Below are 19511 nucleotides of genomic sequence, written 5' to 3' on the forward strand. Positions count from 1 at the left end.
ACCCAGATTGATATTTACCCTATTATTAAAGTGTTTATTATAAGGACACAATGGATTCTATTCATTTTTATTTAAAAAACCCCAATTAATAGAAAATGTCTGTTTTTGTTTCTTTCATTTTTAGAGATTGACAAAGGTAAAAATAGGAGATAAGTCATTGTAGCCATTTGGGGAGTGAACCCATGGATGGAAGAGCTCTCTGTTTTTTCCTCTCTGAAACAGTGTCTTTCAAATAAATAAATCTTAAAAACAACAAAAAATACAGAAAAAATTAGTTTCCATCCTTGTGAGTACTTTGTATAGACTATTTTCTTCCTTTAATGATAGGAATACAGTTATTTCATCTTGTCTTTAATTGAAAAGTGTACAATTCCTTCATTTTGTCCAGGAGACAGAATAAACAGTGTAATAGATTTTAAAAGATTTTTGGTAGAAGGTGTAGATAATAGACTGATAACCTAGACTAGGTAATTTTTATATTTCATCTAGAAGTTGAAAGTCTCTTGTTTATTTACAATTTTTAGTGGATTTTAGAAACGTTTAATTATTAGATAAACCATTATATGTATTAATTTTAAAAATTAATGGAGATCCTTCTAGGCTTTTGTTGTAGATATTTTATCAAAAGATTTGTTATTTGCTTCAAATTTTACAGTTTATGTACTATTGCATATAAAGTATAGTGTTTTACTTTGTAGATTCCCAGTTATCAGTATGTGTCACCTGAAGGCAATTGTGTAGAACATGTTCAGACAACTTCTGCCTTTATTCAGGTAATTTTTGTTTGTAATAAAAAAAAAGAAGGAATATGATTCTAAATATGTTTTCTAAAGCTTTATAATACCTCTTTGAATGAGTATGTTTTTGCTAAATTGAATAAAATGTAACTACTAAGATTGAATAGGCAAAAATACTCCAGATGTAAACTTTTTAAGTGATATAGGTAATACAATATGTTTTTAAAATGGTATACAAATTTTCCCAGACCTTTTTTTACTAAATTAAAAATATTCACTGCCGTCTTTTTAGATACCACTGTGATTGTAATACTGAGTATTTAGAATTTAATAGCATTAATATTTATTAGAGAAAATGAGTATCGTAAGTTAAAAACCATAACACTAATACAATTAGGTAAATGCCCTGTTTTTCTTTTATTTAACTTGTTTCAGCAGCCATTTGTTGATGAAGATCCAGATAAAGAAAAGAAAATAAAGGAACTTGAGTTGCTTCTTATGTCAGCTGAGAATGAAGTTAGAAGAAAGCGAATTCCAACAGTAAGAAATAAGCTTATGTGCTTAGTCTTTATTGTTAGAATCTTTTATATGTATGATTGCATAGTTTTCATCAACTTGAAGCAAATAGGTGGTATTTTTCAGATTTTTATAAGGTATAATCAGTGTTTTCAAACTTTTTAACTTAGAAGTTATATTTTTTTTATATGCTTCTCTTTATAATAGTCTATATTGGGATGTTCTCTAGATTATATATGTGAAGCAGATTTAAGGTAAAATATTTGATATTTGTAAAAATTTTGTATGGTTTACATTAAGCTTGGTTTGCCTAAGGCCTTCCGTGTAATCATGGCATTAAATGGAAAAAGTCAAGCTGGGGACTAGCGTTGTGGTACAGTGAATTAAGTCACCATCTCTAACGCTGGTATTCCATAGCCAACTGCCAATTTTAGACCTGGCTACTCCATTTCTGATCCAGTTCCCTGCTCATGCTCCCAGGAAACCAGTGGAAAATGGCCCAATGCTTGGGTCCCTGTCACCCACATGGGAGAGCCAGGTTCCTGGCTTTGGTCTGGTTCACCCCTTGCCGTGTGGTCATGGATGAAAGAGCTCTTTCTCTCTCTGTCTTTCCCTGTCAGTCTGACTTTCAGATAAATAAAATGAAATCTAAAGTTAAAAAGCTAGAAATAAAAGAATTTAATAGATACACAAATTTATGAGTTCCAAAATATTTCTATTCTCTAAAATTTTTTTCTTGTTTAGAATAGGAATTCAGTAAATTATAATGTAATTGTGTAAAGAGTATATGAAAAGGGAACATGTACATTTTCTGGTCTCTAGAATTCTATCAAAAGAGGATGTTTTGTATGGGATAATTGCTTTTGGTTTTCAGGTATGAAAACTAGTGGATGAGATTTGGTTGATAAGATTAACTAGGATAACTAAATTAGGATAGATTTTAATCATTCTTGAAGAATTAACCAGGTTCAATGGATTAAAAGAAAAAATGATAATTTTGTAATTTGGAAAATTTATATTTAAATGATGAATTAAAAATATGTTGAGCCTTTAAAAATGTTTAGAAAAGGATTTTTTCAGTTTGGGGAGTTAAATGGGAGGATAACAAAATGAGTGTGACTGGGAGCTCAGACATACTTAGTGAAATAAAATAACCTGAGATCCTGAAGAGGTAATATTATTACATGATTATTATTTTAGGGGATATTAGTAAAAATGATGTTTATTGGTTTTTAATGGGTGAGGCATGCTATAGGATAAACAATACTTGTTTTGAAACTACAAAAATCAAGGGCAAAGAGGAAGAACTTGAAGTTAATACTGGCTTTGTTAAGCCACAAATAGTAACATTTAGAGAGTCAATATTTGTAAGTGATTATATAATGTTTAAGACATTTTGAATTAAATTAAAAAAAAACTGTGTATTTGTTTGAGAGGCAGACAGAGAGACTGCTAATTCCAGTCTACCAAGCTACTCCCCAGCAGATCCATAGCCTGGGACTCAGTCTGAAGCCACCTACCTGAGCCATCACTTGCTGTCTCCCAGGGGCACATTAGTGGGAAACTGGAATTCAGAGCAGAGTTAAACTTGAATCTGGGCACTCTAATATGGGATGTGGGCACTTAAGCACAACAGCAAATGTCTGTCCTTATTTTGGATTTTTAAAATAATCATCTCATTTTTTAATTTTAAGAGGAAGAATGTAGCTACCTGAAAGAATTAGCATTGTATTAAGAAGGAAGAAATGTTATTAATTTCAGTTTAGAACCTGCTGTCTAAACTTTATTCTCATAAAGATCTGGTTGAGTAAAATATTCTGAATTCTAGAAGGAAGTTGCTATAACTAATAGAATAGACTCCATTTACATGTTAATAATGACCACAATTTTTCTGAATGTTCATTATGTGCCACTCTTGTAGAGGTTTTATTAAAAAAAAATGTTCTTGGTATTCCCCTTACTAACTTTTGGAGTAGGTGGAATGTTGAAAAATTCAGATTATGGTCTGTAAATATAATTACAATTTGATGGTTTTTCCATTTGGCCTACCTAGTAATTTTATGTTTTGCCTTTTTTTTTTGTACCTAGAAACTCATTTGAAAGGCATGTGGTTTGGAAGCTATTTCCTAGAAATGATTGTTAATTCAGGAGATGACTGTGCTAATCAAACAAAATTATTTCAACTTATTTTATTTTTAGGAACCTTTAAAACAGATGGAACTTGGTCAACAATGTTTTTTCACCTTAAGTAACTTGAAACCAGACATTAGTTACTGTGTATCTCTAAGACATTCCAGTAATTTTAATTTTTAATAGTAATGGATATTATTATTGGACCTTCCTATGGACCAGGCAATGTGTACTCTGTATAATATTGCTATTAACCAGATTTAATCTTTAATACATTTTAAAATTTGGTTCCTTAGGTTCCTCCATGTTTCAGTTATTTAAATAGCTGGTGGTTCTCGTTTTGAGAAACTGCAATTATCGAAAATTTAATCATCCTGGGAGACTCTGTTGGAGAGTTTACATTTTGTTTCTCATTCATGACCCTTCCATATCTCTTATTTTTTATTGTAAGGCAGTAGGAAGCTAGGCTTGCAAAATAGGTAAATTGTCTGATGTTAAAAAATAAAGAAAAATGGCATAGTACCTGATTTCAGAAGATTTGTTCTACAATGGGAACACAAACAAGAAACAGGGTGTAAAATGATAAAGTAAGTCATGAAGTTTTATAGGATGACATAGGAGAGGTGCTTAATTCAGACTCAGGTAGTCAGGGAAGGGTTCCTGGAGGAAATCCTATTAGGGCTCAGTCTTGCAAGACAGGTGAGAATAAATACTAGCAAAATAGGTGATTAGGACAATGTTGTGAATGGACTAGAGACAATTAAATAAGCAAATGGAGAACTTGTGAATATTTCAGCTGCATCTTAAGTGAAAAATAGGAGTTTCCCTTCTGGATAGGTTAGGAAGTGTTCTACTATAAGACATACAAAGGCACTGCAGGTTAACTAAGAAGACTTTACCAAGAGTCACAGGTACTGCAGCTGCGTGTTCACCGGGAGCAAAGAGTGTGAATGAAAGTGTCAGGAGACCAATTTTAAAAAGAGAGAGAAAAAAAGGCTAAATTCTAGGAGTTTGGACTTTACACATAAATGTTTATTTTACCTCACCATAATTTTATGGGTGAAAATGTAATCATTAAAAAAATGTTATGAAAAAATTTATACAATTTCTGAAGAAAGATAATGTTTGCCACTACATTTTTAGCTGAAATGATGTGCTAGTCCAGAGAAAATTCATTTAAAATTTGAATTTATGCCTGCTTTGAGAAAAAGAAATAATACTCAAATTTCTTTTGTACTTTTAGCAGCCTGGAAACTTTTCTAACTGGTCTGGTAGTTTCCTCATGGATGATAGCATGTCTAATACTCTAAACAGCCTTGAGGATCACACTAGTGAGTTTTATAGTATGGATGAAAATCAGACTGTATCTGCTCAGCAGAATTCACCCACGAAGTTCCTGGCCGTAGAGGCGAATGCTGTGCTGTCCTCTCTACAGACCATCCCGGAATTTGCAGAGACTCTAGAACTTATTGAATCTGTAAGTTGGAAAAATGTGAGATTCTTTTTTTTTTTAAGATGTATGTATTTTTATTGGAAAGGCAGTGGGAGAGACAGAGAAGAAGATATTTTATCCGATGGTTCACTGCCCAAGAGACCACAACAGCTGGAGCTGCGCCAATCTGAAGCCAGGAGCCCAGAGCTTCCTCTAGGTCTCCCATGTGGGTGCGGGGTCCCAAGGCTTTGGGCTGTCCTCGACTGCCCTCCCGGATCACAAGTAGGGAGCTTGATGGGAAGTGGGCCTGCCAAAATTAGAACCGTGTTCATATGGGATCCTGGCATATTCAAGGCTAGGACTTCAGCTGCTATGCTATCACACTGGGCGTAACATGCGAGATTTAATTTAATTGTGTGTTTTTCTGCTCTGAAATTGAGTTTAAGGGACATTGACCAGTTTCATGTCAAACATTAGTTATTGTATGCCAGGCTTAATTTTATTCTATTTGGAATTGCTTCTTATTAAAGAAAAAAGTTTAAATGTCTCCCGAATATGCACTTTGTATAGAATATTTTATTTTATTTAAAGATTTATTTTTATTTGAAAAAGAGAGTTACAGAGAGAAGGACAGACAGAGAGAAATCTTCTATCCATTGATTCATTTCCCAAATGACTACACTGCCTGGATCTGGGCTGATCTGAAATCAGGAGCCCAAGTACTTGAACCATCCTCTGCTGCCTCCCAGGCTATAAGCAGGGAGCTGGATTGGAAATGGAGCATCCACACCGGTGTGGCTGGTGAACCGGTGCACAAATGGTGTGGCAGTGCAACAGGTGGAGGCTTAGCTGATCACACCATGGTGCCAGCACCTTGTATAGAATTTCTAAAGATCAAACAATTCACTTTTAATTATGGGTATACAAGTTGTACATTAGAGAAAGCTGGAGATTAGAGAAAATGATAAAGATGAAAATTACAGTTCCTCATAGTGGTGGGCATTTCACCCAACTGCGATGTCCATGCCCCACCTTGGGGTAGCTGGATTTGGTCCTGGTTCTGGCTGCTGAATGTAGATTCCTGTTAATACAGACTCCGGCAGGCAGTACTGATGGCTCAAGTGGTTGATTCCTTGCTACCTGCATTGGAGTCCTTGGTTATCTTTCTGATTCCTGTCTTTTGCCTGTGATCTGGGTCACTGTGGGCATTTGGAAAGCGGGCAAGCATACAGAAGTTTTCAAATAAATAAGAAATAGGAAAATAAATTTAAGTTTCCAGAGTTAGTAATTTGATATATTCCTTTCAATCTGTTTTCTGTACATAGAAAACACAGGCATGCACACATATATACATATGCACACACTTAACCGCAAAGGTACACCCCTGTGTTACCGCTTGTAGATTTTTAAAAATCTGTTTTGAGATGTATCTGTGTTTCTGTGTCTTAGACTTTTATAATGACTTAATATGTTATCACACGTTGCAAGAAAATATACCCATTATTCTGTTATTGGACATTTTAGGTGATATCTAATTTATTGGTATTATCAATAACAATGTACTTATATAAATTTTTTTTTTTGGTACAAAATCCTGATATGTCCTTGGGTTGGATTGAATTTCTGGATCAAAATATATCACCAATTAAAAAATATTTTGTTTATTTGAAAGACAGAATGGCAATGGGAAAGAACAGAGAGATCTTCTGGTCCCTAATTCGCTCCCAAAATGCCTTCAGCAGCATGGGCTGAGCAGCCTGAAACTGGACCTAGTAACTCCACCTGAGTTCTCTGTGTGGCCCAGCTACTTGGCCATCTGAGTAGGTAGAGTCTCCTGCATGCATGTTAGGGACTCTAGGACTTTAGCCATGAGATGCTGCCTCCCCGGGAGTTATTAGCAGGAAGCTGGAGGCAGCCATGGCTCAAACCCACACACTCTACTAGTGAATATAAGTGTCTTAAGCACTGAACTAACAGCACACCCTGATGGATTACGTTTTTTTATGACTTAGAATAATGTTTTCTTCAAAATGAAATACTTTAAACTTCATCTACTGAGTTAAGTGAAATATTCTGGAGTGTTCAAATTGAACTCTAGGTCGCCCTGTGATGCTATGGCATGCCATAGCAGAGTGCTGGTTTGTTTTCCTTCTATCCAACCTCCTGCTAATGTACCTGGGAAGGCAATGAAAGTTGACCCAGGGCCTTGGGCCCCTGTCACCTATGTGGGAGACTGAATGGAGTTTCTGGTTCCTGGCTTTAGCTGCTCCAGCCCTGCTGTTACAGCCATTTGGAGAGTGAACCAACCAATGAAAGATCAATTGATCAGTCTCTACTTTTTTTTTTGGTCTCATCTCTCTTTCAAATAAATAAGCAAATCTTAAAGAAGAAACCATAATCTGTATCACTTAAATGATCTTTCTTTTAAAAGAATGTCCAAGAAAAACCTGTTTCTGCTGATTAAAAATGAGTTATGAGCTGTGCAGATCATCATCCTATGTTCAGAATTTGATTTAGTTCAGAATTTAATTTATTGCAGGATCCTGTAGCATGGAGTGATGTTACCAGTTTTGATCTTTCCGATGCTGCTGCTTCTCCTGTCAAGTCCACTCCAGTTAAACTAATGCGAATTCAACATAACGAAGGAGCCATGGAATGTCAATTTAATGTCAGTCTTGTACTTGAAGGGAAAAAAACCAATTGTAATGGTGGAGACAATGAGGCTGTTCCTTTGACATCTCCAAATGTGGCCAAGTTTAGCACTCCACCAACCATCCTCAGAAAGAAGAAAAGAATGCGAGTGGGTCAGTCCCCAGGCAGTGAACTTGGTGATGGCTCGTTCAGTGATGGTGGTAATATAGCACTAAAACACACACCAGTGAAAACACTACCATTTTCACCTTCACAGGTAGTATTGTTGTTTTATGTGTATTTCTAAATGTTGATAAGCTGGGTTAAATTAGGTCTTTAGTATTCTGGCTAGCAGTGGGTTGTTTTCCTAACACATAGCAGTAGATAACATATTTCAATCTATATTGGAATGTGCACACATGAGAGCGTATTTATGAAATGCCTCACAAAGAGAGTCATTACAGTGTCCTATCATTTTCAGAACCCAAAAAATGTTTTCTTTATCATATAATGTCATGTTTTGATAATTTATCAGAAAACAAGCCCAGAAAGATAAAAATGATTTGCTCAAAGTTATCTAATGAGTTGAGATTGATGTCCAGTTTTCTGACTGTTCATAAGATATACCTGATAGGATATAAGGAAGACCTTATGTGTTCAAAGTAGTTTAGATTTTAGCTTACCTGTTGGTTTTACCTGCTTAACGTTCCTTGGAAGAAAGTTAGCAGGTTTTCTAGCCCTGTCGACAACCTGCTTTCTCCTCTGGTAACATCCCTAGGCAGCAGAAGTTTAGATTAGGGCAGGTTTTTATTGAACACTTGCCATGTTCCAGGCTATGCACCAAGTGCTCTTCTTATGACATCTCAGTTAATCCTTTTTGAAGAAACTTTAGCAGTTAGGTGAAATGAAATTCTGAAGTTGGACAGCTTGTCCAAGATCACAGTAAGAGATAGAGCTGGATTTTTCTAAAAGTGTTTTGACAAAGTTTAAAAAGCTTTATAGAAGGAAGAAAGGAGGCTAACGCTAAAATAGGCTTGAAAATGCTGGACTATTACTGATGGTATGTTTTGAACCTGGAAGACATACGAGTCACCTGGCTTCAGGGGATACTGTTGACATAAATTTCAGTGTGATTAGTACATCCATGCCCTCCCTGCCCTCAGAGAACATTCTGGAAAAGATGAGGCAGGGTTGAGCACACGAGCAGTGTTCTGTTACTACAGTAACATGCATGCACCTTTTATTGCAGTTTAGATTCTAAGGTACTTGTATCCTATAGCAAATAACTTGAATTTTATCCTGTAGAAGGGGGTTTGATTACTACTCTTAAAGTTGAGATATCAAGAGACACAAATAATGAAATTAGGATTTGTTCCAGTTGGAAGTAGTCTTACAGTCCCAAATTCTGATATCATTGCTTGTGTTTATCAACTACAAGTAAATTCTTATTTCACAATTGGATTTGTGTTAAGACCCACTGAGTGACTTGTGTGGTTTAGAAAATGGACTCTTATGGTATCAATTTTGGCTGCTTAAATGTTCTGTGATGTGTTATAGATAGACAGATTTGTGAGGCAACTGTTCCTTATCAGCAAAGTAGTTGGATTATGTTCTGAATTTATGGTGCTTTTAAAAAAGGGCACTTAAAATAATTTATTAGAAGTAAAGCTAAAAATCACGTGTTTTTCTGTTATACTGTTGTACAAAATTGTGGCAGTTGACATATGAACTTTTTAAGGTTTCTGTAGATTCCTGTTTGATAATATATGGATCTATAGAAATGGTCTTTAATATCTGTTAATTGATTGTTTCTTGGGTGTTATTATGTGCTAAATACTGTGCCAAGAGCTGAGGAGGTAGTAATGAGCAAAACAGAATTTCTGCCTTCATGGAGCTTAATTTTCATGAAGTGGAAGTGTATGTAATATTATTTGTAGCATTTTCCTAAGATGAATGAGAGAACAATTTGAAATTTTTGTCAGTTTAAAATTTGTATAGAGATCTTGACATTCTAGAACTAACAAACTCTCTTCTTTTTTTAGTTTTTCAACACTTGTCCTGGAAATGAACAACTTAATATAGAAAATCCTTCATTTACATCAACTCCTATTTGTGGACAAAAATTTCTCATTACAACTCCTCTTCAAAAGGAAACAACTCCCAAAGACCAAAAAGAAAACGTTGGGTAGGTAGATGCTAAATAGTGATGATGACAAGATGAAAAACATAATGTCGGTAATAATTTAGATTTTTGTCCATATAAATGGCATGTGTCAAAAATCCCTATATCTGTAACACTTAGAATTGTTTTTAAAATGTTCAAAACATTATATTTTATTCCTAAGGTACTTAAGGTCACCTAAATGTAGTATAACACTTTGATTTCAAGCAAAACAATGTTTTTACATTAGGTTTATTTTTATATATTAGTCCTTTTTTAAAATTTAAGATGATCAACTGGAATAAGAATGACTTAAAATTGTCTCTACGGTGTTTAAATAAAGCATGTGAATATACAGGAAAACTTGATTATGTGTTTACCATGGCTTTGCTTTACTTGTATGGAATCAAATTGTGGCTATAATGCAAATCTCTAAATATCTAAATGATAGGTTTAGAACACCTACTATTAGAAGATCTATATTGGGTACCACACCAAGAACTCCTACTCCTTTTAAGAATGCGCTTGCTGCTCAGGAGAAAAAATATGGACCTCTTAAAGTTGTGGTATGTATATTGTTTGTTTTCAAGAATTTTCTTAGTTTTAATAGAGCAAATTGTGATTTTTTTATCATTTTGATTTTAATATTTAAATATATATGCACTGAAACTTATTTATAAGTTTTAATTTGTGTTATAATCTTATTCCCTAATGTGTAAATAAATCTTTGTTTTACATATTTTGAATTATTACTTTGTACAGATTATCTAAAGAAAGAAAATCTAGTGTTAGTAGAATCTTTTTCTTACTACTAATACCCACATTTTAGTAGATTTAGTAGCAGTTTAAATATTTTATTGGAAAAGGAGATTTACAGAGAGAAGGAAAGACAGAAAGATCTTTTATCCACTGGTTCACTCTGAAAATAGCCACAGTGGCTGGAGCTGAACCGATCCGAAGCCAGGAGCCAGAAGTTTCTTCTGGGTCTCCCACACAGGTGTGGGGTTCTAAGGCTTTGAGCCATCCTCTATTGCTTTCCCAGGCCACAAACGAGGAGCTGGAAGGGAAGTGGAGTAGCCAGGAGATGAACTGGCACCCATATGGAATGCTGGCACATGCAAAGGGAGGATTAGCCAATTGGCCCATCATATCAAGCCCAAATAAAATTATTTTGATATACCTGAGCATTTCACACAAACATTTAGGAAACTGATTGATCAGGGTATCTCTTTGAGGCTGTTTCCTTTATGCAGAGATCACAAAAGCACAGTCCTTGTTATTAATGGGAAGCTGAAAGAGATGATTATAATGTAGGGACTTGTCTTGGATTTCAGATAGAACATGTTTAGTACGTGAATTAATAGAGCTGGCAAGTGGTCTGGTTATCTGTGTTATTATGCATATTATTACCTTTGAAATACCTCAGAAAAAGCTTGGAATTCTAGACGACAGATTTTTGACAAGACAGCTTTTGGGTAAATTAATTAGTAAATTAAATTCTTGCTTACCTTGCTTAATCAATTTCCCATTAAAAGCATGTCACACACTCAGATGGTCTACTGTTTTCTTTTTTTCCGGAAATTCTTTTTAAAATGTGTAATGGGCTTCAACAAATCTTGTTACTTATAAACACTCATGTTCCCTCTAGAGCTATCTAGATTTTAAATTTATACATATATACTTAATAAATGTAAGATTATGCTGGTTTTTTTCCTTAGGATTTATTTTATTCATTTGAAAGACAGTTATAAAAAGAACCAGAGAGAGAGTATGCCAGGGAGACAAATGTTTTATCCACTCGGTCACTTCCTAAAATGGCGACAAAACAAATGAGGCTGGGCCAGGCGAAAACTAGACAGAATCTCCTTCTGGGTCTCCCATGTGGCTGTCGGGTCTCAAGGACTTGGGCCATCTTTTACTGCTTTTCCCAGGTGTATTAACAGGAAGCTGGATTGGAAGTGGAACAGCTGGAACTTGGAGTGGTGCCCGTTGGCAAGGCCAGCTTTACAAGCAGTGACTTAACCCATTACATCACCATGGCAGCCCCAAGATCATAATTTACGTACTGTTTATAACCTGTATTTTAAATTTTACAGTTAATAGTGCATGTATTCTATAATACATTTGCATAAGTTTCAATTGTATGAACTTACATTAATTGGTTTAACTGACCTATCCCAGTGTTTGACATTCATTTTAAGTTAATCATTATTTTGGAGAGTATTAATTGTGAGCCTAGCAGCTACTTGGTACTATGCTAGACTTTCAGGGTGTAATGTTGAAATTATCTTGTATGGGTTTTACCTTCATAGAGGCAAATTTGCAATTAGGCATATTAACAATGATTTGAAGGCATGTAAAAGTTCTGTAGTGGGACAGGTGCTTGGTTTAGCTATTAACACACCTGTGTCTCATGTTGGAATTCTTGGGTGTAGCATGTGGCTCTAGCTTCTGACTTCAGCTTCCTGTTAGTGCAGGCCCTGGGAGACAGTAGTGATGGCTCAGATATTTGGATTCCTGCACCCGTGTCGAAGCTGTGAATTGAGTTCCCAGCTCCCAACTTCAGTGGCACACCCCTGGCCATTTGAAGATTTGAGAGAGTGAAATAGTTGATGGGAACGCATTTATTTTCCCTCTTTACTCTCCTCCCTCCCTGTGTGTGTGTGTGTGTGTGTGTGTGTGTGTGTGTGTGTGTGTGTGTGTATAAGCATGATTTGACCAATAAGTGCACAACACAAGCTGAGCCGGTTCGAACCAGTACCCATATGGGATACTGACACTGCAGGTAGAGGATTAGCCTGTTGAGCCATGGTGCCAGTCCTTAGATTGCTTTTTAAGAACATCCAGTCAGTGCCTGATGCAAAGGCTCAGTGTCTAAATCCTTACCTTGCAAACTCTGGCATGCCATATGGGCACCAGTTTGGGTCCTGGCTGCTCCACTTCCCTTCCAGCTCCTCGTTTGTGGCCTGGGAAAGCAGTAGAAGATGGCCCAAAGTCTTGGGACCCTGCACCCATGTGGGAGACCCATAAGCTCCTGGCTCCTGGCTTTGGATCAGCTCAGCTCTGGTTGTTGAGGCCATTTGGGGAATGAGTCAGCGGATGGAAGATCTTTGTCACTCCGCAAAGTCTGACCTGCCTTTCTAATAAAAATAAATATCTTTTATACAGATTTATTTTATTTTTAATGGAAAGTCAGATATTACAGAGAGGAGAAGAGACAGAGAGGAAGATCTTCTGTTTGCTGTTTCACTCTGCAAAGGGCCACAATGGCTGGAGCTGAGCCAATCCAAAGCCAGGAACCTCTTCTGGGTCTCCCACAATGCAAACACACATGTTTTATTTTTGAAAACTGTGTTTCAAAGATTTAATTTGTACTTAAGGGTAGATGTACAAAGATGAAAAAGACATGATCATTGCCCTTAAGTACTTCGTAATCTTAGTGATAAGAGAAACATATTGGCTAATAATTACATACGATGTGATAACAAAATGATGAGTGCTAGTGTGCTGCCAATTTGTTCTACACTTCCTATTTTTCCTGTTGTTATATTAGATTTTTGGAAAATAATCTTCTTTTTAGTTCTGAAGGTTCTGATTGAAGCAAGGGGGTGTAATAAGTTCTTCAAAATGAAGATTAAAAAATATTTTATTTTTATTGAAAAGTCAGATATACAGAGAGGAGGAGAGGTAGGAAGATCTTCTGTTCATTAATTCACTCTCCAAGCAGCTGGAGCTGAGCCAGTTTGAACCCAGGAGCCCAGAGCCTCCTCCAGATCTCCCATGTAAGTGCAGGGTCCCAAGGCTTTGGGCTATCCTTGACTGCTTTCCCGGCCACAAGCAGGGAGCTGGATGGGGAGCGAGGCTTCTAGGATTAGAACCGGCAACAATATGGCATCCCAGCATTTGCAAGGTAAGGACTTTAGCTGTTAGGCTATCGCTCCGGGCCCCAAAATGAAGATTTTTGTTTGCTTGCCTATTATAAAGAAGTTGTCACACTTCATTGTGTGCTTAAAAATGTGCAATATTATTTTTGCCTTAAAACACGAGTTAAGAACCCAGCATGATAGCTCAGTGGCCAAATCCTCACCTTGCAACTGCCGGGATCTCATATGGATGCCAGTTTGTATCCCAGCTGCTCCACTTCCCATCCAGTTTCCTGCTTGTACCCTGGGAAAGCAGCAGAGAATGGCTTACTTAAGTCGTTTACCTAGGCACTCATGTGGGAGACCCAGAAGAAGCTCCTGGCTTCAGATCAGCTCAGCCTTGACTGTTGCAGCCACTTGGGGAGTGAACCAGAGGAGGGAAGATCTTTCTCTGTGTCTCCCCTTTTCTCTGTAAATTTGACTTTCCAATAAAAATAAATCTTTAAAAAAATATGGGTCAATTAGTAGCCATACAGACTAGAAGAAAAGTAAGCCAATATAGGGAAAATATAAGAGATGTATTTTTTTTATATGTAAGGAGAATAAGGAATTACTAGAAATGATTTTTTTAAATCCTTCTAAAAACAATTTAGTCGCAGCCACTTGCCTTCTTGGAAGAAGATATTCGGGAAGTTTTAAAGGAAGAAACTGGAACGGACATATTCCTCAAAGAGGAAGACGAGCCTGCTTACAAGGGCTGCAGGCAGGAGGTAATCATACAGAATTATTGTTCACAAAGGTCTTCCTGAGTCCAAGCAACTTTGCCATAATGTTTCTGTGTAAACTGTTCGTTCCAGCCTCCTGCTTCTGTGAAGAAAGTCAGAAAATCCCTCGTCTTAGATAATTGGGAAAAAGAAGAACCAGGCATTCAGCTACTGACCGAAGATGTTTCAGACACGCAGGTTTGTAAAGAATTCTGTTTTAAAATTGTCATTTTAAGTCTTAGTGATGCTTGTATCATGGGAAAGTTTTCATTGATATTCTACATAATTCAGAAAAAATTTATTAATTGTAGAAATCCTTCGGCTTACTTTGTCTTTTTTTATGTTTTGTTTTGAGAGGTATACATATGTTGTCAGAGAGGTATACATATGTTGTTCACGGCACTTTAAATTTCAGTATGTATCTTTTGTTCATTCTCAAAATATTTAATTTTATTATATCGCTAGAGGTTTTATAGGATCCAGGTGCTCCTTGGAGGGAAATGAATAGGCCTTCCATTACTACTTACTCAGTAGTACCTCTGCTTTTCTCCATTTTTGAATTAGTTATTTTATTTTCCTCTTTGTTTTTTCTCTTAGTCAGAAAATATATTTTCAACATCTTTATTAATGATACCATTATTGGAAATACATGACAATAGGTGCAACTTGACTCCTGAAAAACAAGACATAAATTCAACCAACAAAACATATACACTTAATAAAAAGAAACCCAACCCTAACACTTCCAAAGTTGTCAAATTGGAAAAGAATCTTCAGGTATGGATTTATAAATTTCTTTAGTGATTTTTGTTGCTTATTCTGTGATCATTTCAGACCTACTGATCACAAATTATACTTTTTTTCTTTTAAATTCATTAACTATAGCAGTAACTAACATTCACCATTGTTTTGTCACTCATGGGTTTGAGAGACTCATTCATTAAGGGCACATATAAACAATAATTGAATTATAGTTAGACTCTTGGTAATTTCTTAAGCACAATTTTCTTTTTAAATGATTTTATTTATTTGAAAGACAGACAAAAATGACAGAGAGAGATCTTCTTTGCGCTGATTCACTCCCAAATACTGGCTAGGGTTGGGCCAACTCAAAGCCAGGAGCCTTGAACTCAGTCCTCCTGTAGGGGTGGCAGGGACCCAAGTCCTTGAGTCACCACTTGCTAGTTTCCATGGAGATGTTAGCTGGAGCTGGGGCTTAAATCCACGCACTGTGACACGGGCTCTGGGTATCTCAGGATTAATAACTTTGACACCAAATATCTGCCCTGCTATTTTTTGTTTAAACGGAGGATTCCTAAGTGTACTCTTGACATCTCTTTCTGCTATTACTGATGTATAGAGTCCTAATTGCTTTTCAAAAGGAAAAATGCTTGAAACAGTTTGAGAATGATTTTGTTAAATGAGAATTTCCAGGAAACTTTTTGGATGAAAAGTTGTAAAACAAAGTCCTTTTATTCGTTGCTTTGTAGGTAGTATGTAGTTTCAAGTGAAGGCTGGACAAACTTTGGCTGCCTTATCTTTAGTGCATCCCAGGGAATTTTAGAGCTCCTTGAAGAGCGAAGTTGCTTCTTTGTGGCTAATATTCCTGACATTTAAACATCCTTGAAAATGTCATTGGCAGTCAGTTACCTGTATTGATCCGCTGCTTTCAAAGAGCCACATGGCACAGTCTTTAAATTCATTTAAACTTATTTGAGTTCCAAGTGTTTAATTGACAGCACTTTGCCAAAGTTTCTTTATTTATCAGATCATAACTGTCATATAGTCATCATATAATAAGGGAAGAAAGCAAGCATATAAAGTTTACTTGTGTAAGGAACGTCTTTTCCTATTTGTAAGAACATGAAGCATCCATTCTTGATTCAGTTTTTGGCATTACATCCTTTAAAATCTTTTGTGAAGCAATAAAAACATTTCTGTTCAAATGAAGTGGGACTGATATTATTTGTGGGGAGTTGGAGACAAAACTTTTAAGCTCTCTCCATAGGCTTGTGAACCATAAAGCCACTTTAAACGTTGAGTTCAAAGCAGTTGGTTATAAAGCAGGCATTTGGCATAAAAGTTAAGATGTCACTTGTTATACCAGCACTCCTTATCAGAGGGACTTGGTTTGAGTCCCACATCCATTTCTGATTCTAGTTTTCTTCCAGGGTGCACCCAGGAGGCAGCAGATGATGGATTAAGAATTTGTGCTCCTGACACTCATGGGGGTCCCAAATTGAGCTCTAAGCTCTTGGTTTCAGCCTGGCCTATCACAAGCTATTGCAGGCATTTGAGGAGTGACTCAGCAAATGGAAGAATTCTGTCTTTGTGTCTTTTTATTTCTGTTTTTCAAATAAAGTAGGGGGGAGGGAAGAGATCATAAATATTTTAGTATGTACTTTAAAATATATATAGCATTTAAAAAGAAACACAGTGCCATTATCAAAACATCTAAATATAGTTACTTATAAAATACCCAGTCAGTTAAAATAACTTAAAAATCTAATCATGAAGTAATATGAATGGTAAATTTAGTAGTTTTTATGTCACTATTAATATTTCCTTCCTAGTCAAATTGTGAATGGGAAACGGTGGTGTATGGGAAGACGGAAGACCAGCTTATCATGACTGAGCAAGCAAGAAGATATCTGAGTACTTACATGACTACCAGCAGCACTTCACGAGCTCTAATACTGTAATTGTTACTGAAACAGAACAAAATACCCCTTCCTTACTGTATTCTAAACTAAATTAGGTTGCAATGGAAATTTCCTCAATTGTTTTTAATGTTTTAATACATCCTGAAATGGTTTGCATCTTTTTTTCATATTAGGCAGGAAAAAGCTACTGCCACTAAGTAAGGGACAGGTAATTTCATTGTTTATTTTTAAGAGATGGGATTTAAAAAATTGTTTTTAAAAAACAAGATGGGAAAATAATAAATGTTCATGGTTATTTGCCAAGTAAATTCTCACATCTTTTCTTCACAAGATCTGTACTGCTATTCTTGATGCTGCAGTTTTGTTACAGGTAGATATGGGTCCCTAGGTTCTCTGAAATTAGACTGTGTATGGAAAGCACAGTTTTATGAAGTACTTTTGAATATGTGCTGATTTACTTGTATCACCATTAACAAAGAAACACAGTGGAATGGAATTCAAAGGATAGAAAGTTGCACTACTAATTTTTGATATTTTTCAGAAACAATAAAATTAACTACAGTATTAAGTGTATTTATTTGAGCATAGTACTAAAACAGAAAGCATTGAGAAAGGTTTTTCCTTGTTAGTAAAGAGTCAGTATTTTCTTCATGAATCTCAGAAGAGCTGAGAGTTTTGTTGAATGTATTGTACAGTTTGTAGGAGCAGGAGAACTTTGTAAATTGAAAAAAAAGGTCTGGTTTTATAATTTATTTTCATTTTAAAGCTTAAATGTAGATATTTATATGTATACAGGGTGTCTAGAAGCCAATGTTGTTTCCTGTCATTACAGCTAACATGGTGAAGAACAAATTTGACTTTTAAATGTGAAACAGTAATAAGTTCAAAGCTGCAAAGAATACAATATCTATACTGTATGTCACATCTACCTAAATATTGCACTATACCCTTTAAATCATGTTGGTTATAAAATAGTTCTAAAAATGTACTAAATAATAATTTAATATTTTCTTTTTAAATTATATTGGGGGGTCATATAAATTAATCTGGTGATTTGTATATGTGTTTGGAATTTTTGCATTTTGTTTAAAAATAATATGGTACCTTGGTCCCTAAAAACAGTCTATACTTAGAAATTTATTGTATTTACTCAATATTTCAGAAGTAGAGAACATTATTGTTTATTTATAAAACTATTTTGTCCTTTTATAAATGTTTTGTGTTTCTCTACAGGTTACAACAGTGCTTCAGTTGCCTGTTTTAGGTGTTTGCACTTATTTTACTTCTTGAAAGAATGTCTTTATTTGCTTTTGTGATAGAGATTTTATGTAATTTTTGGAGACATTATAATGGTGTGCTGTCAATTTAAACACTGGCAGGTAAATAGAATTGTACACTGTAGTTTGAATTATTTATAATTGATGCACTCTCTCCCTCTCCACTCCTGAAGTATGCTGCTATAGAAAATAGCAGAGTCGGCTTGCTGCTATGAGAGAAGGAAAGAGCGACCACCACTTGCACTGTGTGAAAAGATAGAAAGCAAATGATGGCAAGTTCTCAAGTTAACTGAGTGGAGTCAACCATTACCAACAAATTCTTAGAAATAACCAAAATATTACTAAGCCTAAAGATGAAACAAAAACAGCTCAGTATTTGCTGATTTATGTTTATATTGATAGAAATGGAAATACTTAAACATTGTAATGCTTTGCCTAGCTCTTCAAAAGTAGACCTAAAAGGATTTTAAACTACTTAAATAAATACACTCGTTGGTTTTTACATATTTGTAGTGAGAAGTGAAGAAAATGTATGGTACTAAGATTATGCCTTGTTGACAGCAAACAGAGAAACCCAATATGAATCTTCTTAGCGTTCTTGTTAAGTATGTTGATTGCTTTCTGATTAATGAACTTCTCTTTTACAGAAAATTCACTTTAACCTATTTAGATGTACATATTTTCCACCAAAGTCAAAAATCTTGGAAGAGCTATATTTTTTTAAAGCATAATTTTGCTTCAGCATTAAATTATCCCAAATGGTATTATATTATAGATAAGACTATACTTACTGAATATATTGCATGTTTGAGTTGGTATTGGTTGAATCCTCCAGTTAAATGTTTTGTTGCTTTTCATAAAAATATTAATCTTAAATATATCAGGCATCTTAAAGTCATCTTTTTCTGTTGGTATTCATTTGAATTGCTTTCAGTCTGTTATAAAGGTGCCAGATAGACATGTAGCAGCCTTACTTGCATGGAAACTGACTACACATTTATAATACTGCATTTTGTTGTAAGGTGTTCACATTAATACAGCAGTTACCATGACTGAGTTGAGCTTTTTCATGTATGAAAAACTCTCCATTGTATGAAAATCTTGCATATAATGTGGACATATATTGATATCCAAAATAAAGCATCTGTGTACAAGCTGACTTGGTATCGATTATTGCTCTTTTGTTTTGTGTTTTGTAGAATTAAAGCCTTAGGAATTGATCACACATTCTGTTCTTAAGCTTTTTTTTTTTTTCCTTTCAAATTGCTTGTGTAGGAGTCTTGGTCTGTTACCACAGTGTGAATTGTTTACTGAACCTCATTTGAAACCAGATTTTG

General features: G+C 35.3%; 1 protein-coding gene across 3 annotated transcripts in view; it reads left to right on the forward strand.

The window, feature by feature from the left end:
* Positions 1 to 17990, forward strand: part of MYBL1 (MYB proto-oncogene like 1) — a 37708-nt gene extending 19718 nt beyond the window's left edge. The window contains exons 7-16 of one of the 3 annotated variants that reach the window (XM_040995784.1): positions 699 to 773; positions 1173 to 1277; positions 4627 to 4860; positions 7355 to 7723; positions 9489 to 9631; positions 10059 to 10173; positions 14124 to 14240; positions 14328 to 14432; positions 14832 to 15011; positions 16808 to 17990. In XM_040995784.1, coding sequence (XP_040851718.1) covers positions 699 to 773; positions 1173 to 1277; positions 4627 to 4860; positions 7355 to 7723; positions 9489 to 9631; positions 10059 to 10173; positions 14124 to 14240; positions 14328 to 14432; positions 14832 to 15011; positions 16808 to 16936 — 1572 coding nt within the window. In that variant the 3' untranslated portion in view covers positions 16937 to 17990. The remainder of the gene's footprint in view (positions 1 to 698; positions 774 to 1172; positions 1278 to 4626; positions 4861 to 7354; positions 7724 to 9488; positions 9632 to 10058; positions 10174 to 14123; positions 14241 to 14327; positions 14433 to 14831; positions 15012 to 16807) is intronic. The other 2 variants (XM_040995793.1, XM_040995802.1) reach the window with 2 other exon arrangements.
* The last annotated feature ends 1521 nt before the right edge of the window (positions 17991 to 19511 follow it).

Source organism: Ochotona curzoniae, unplaced genomic scaffold (genome assembly GCF_017591425.1).
Source record: "Ochotona curzoniae isolate NIBS_2020 unplaced genomic scaffold, NIBS_Ocur_1.0 contig_1071, whole genome shotgun sequence".
NCBI lineage: Eukaryota > Metazoa > Chordata > Mammalia > Lagomorpha > Ochotonidae > Ochotona > Ochotona curzoniae.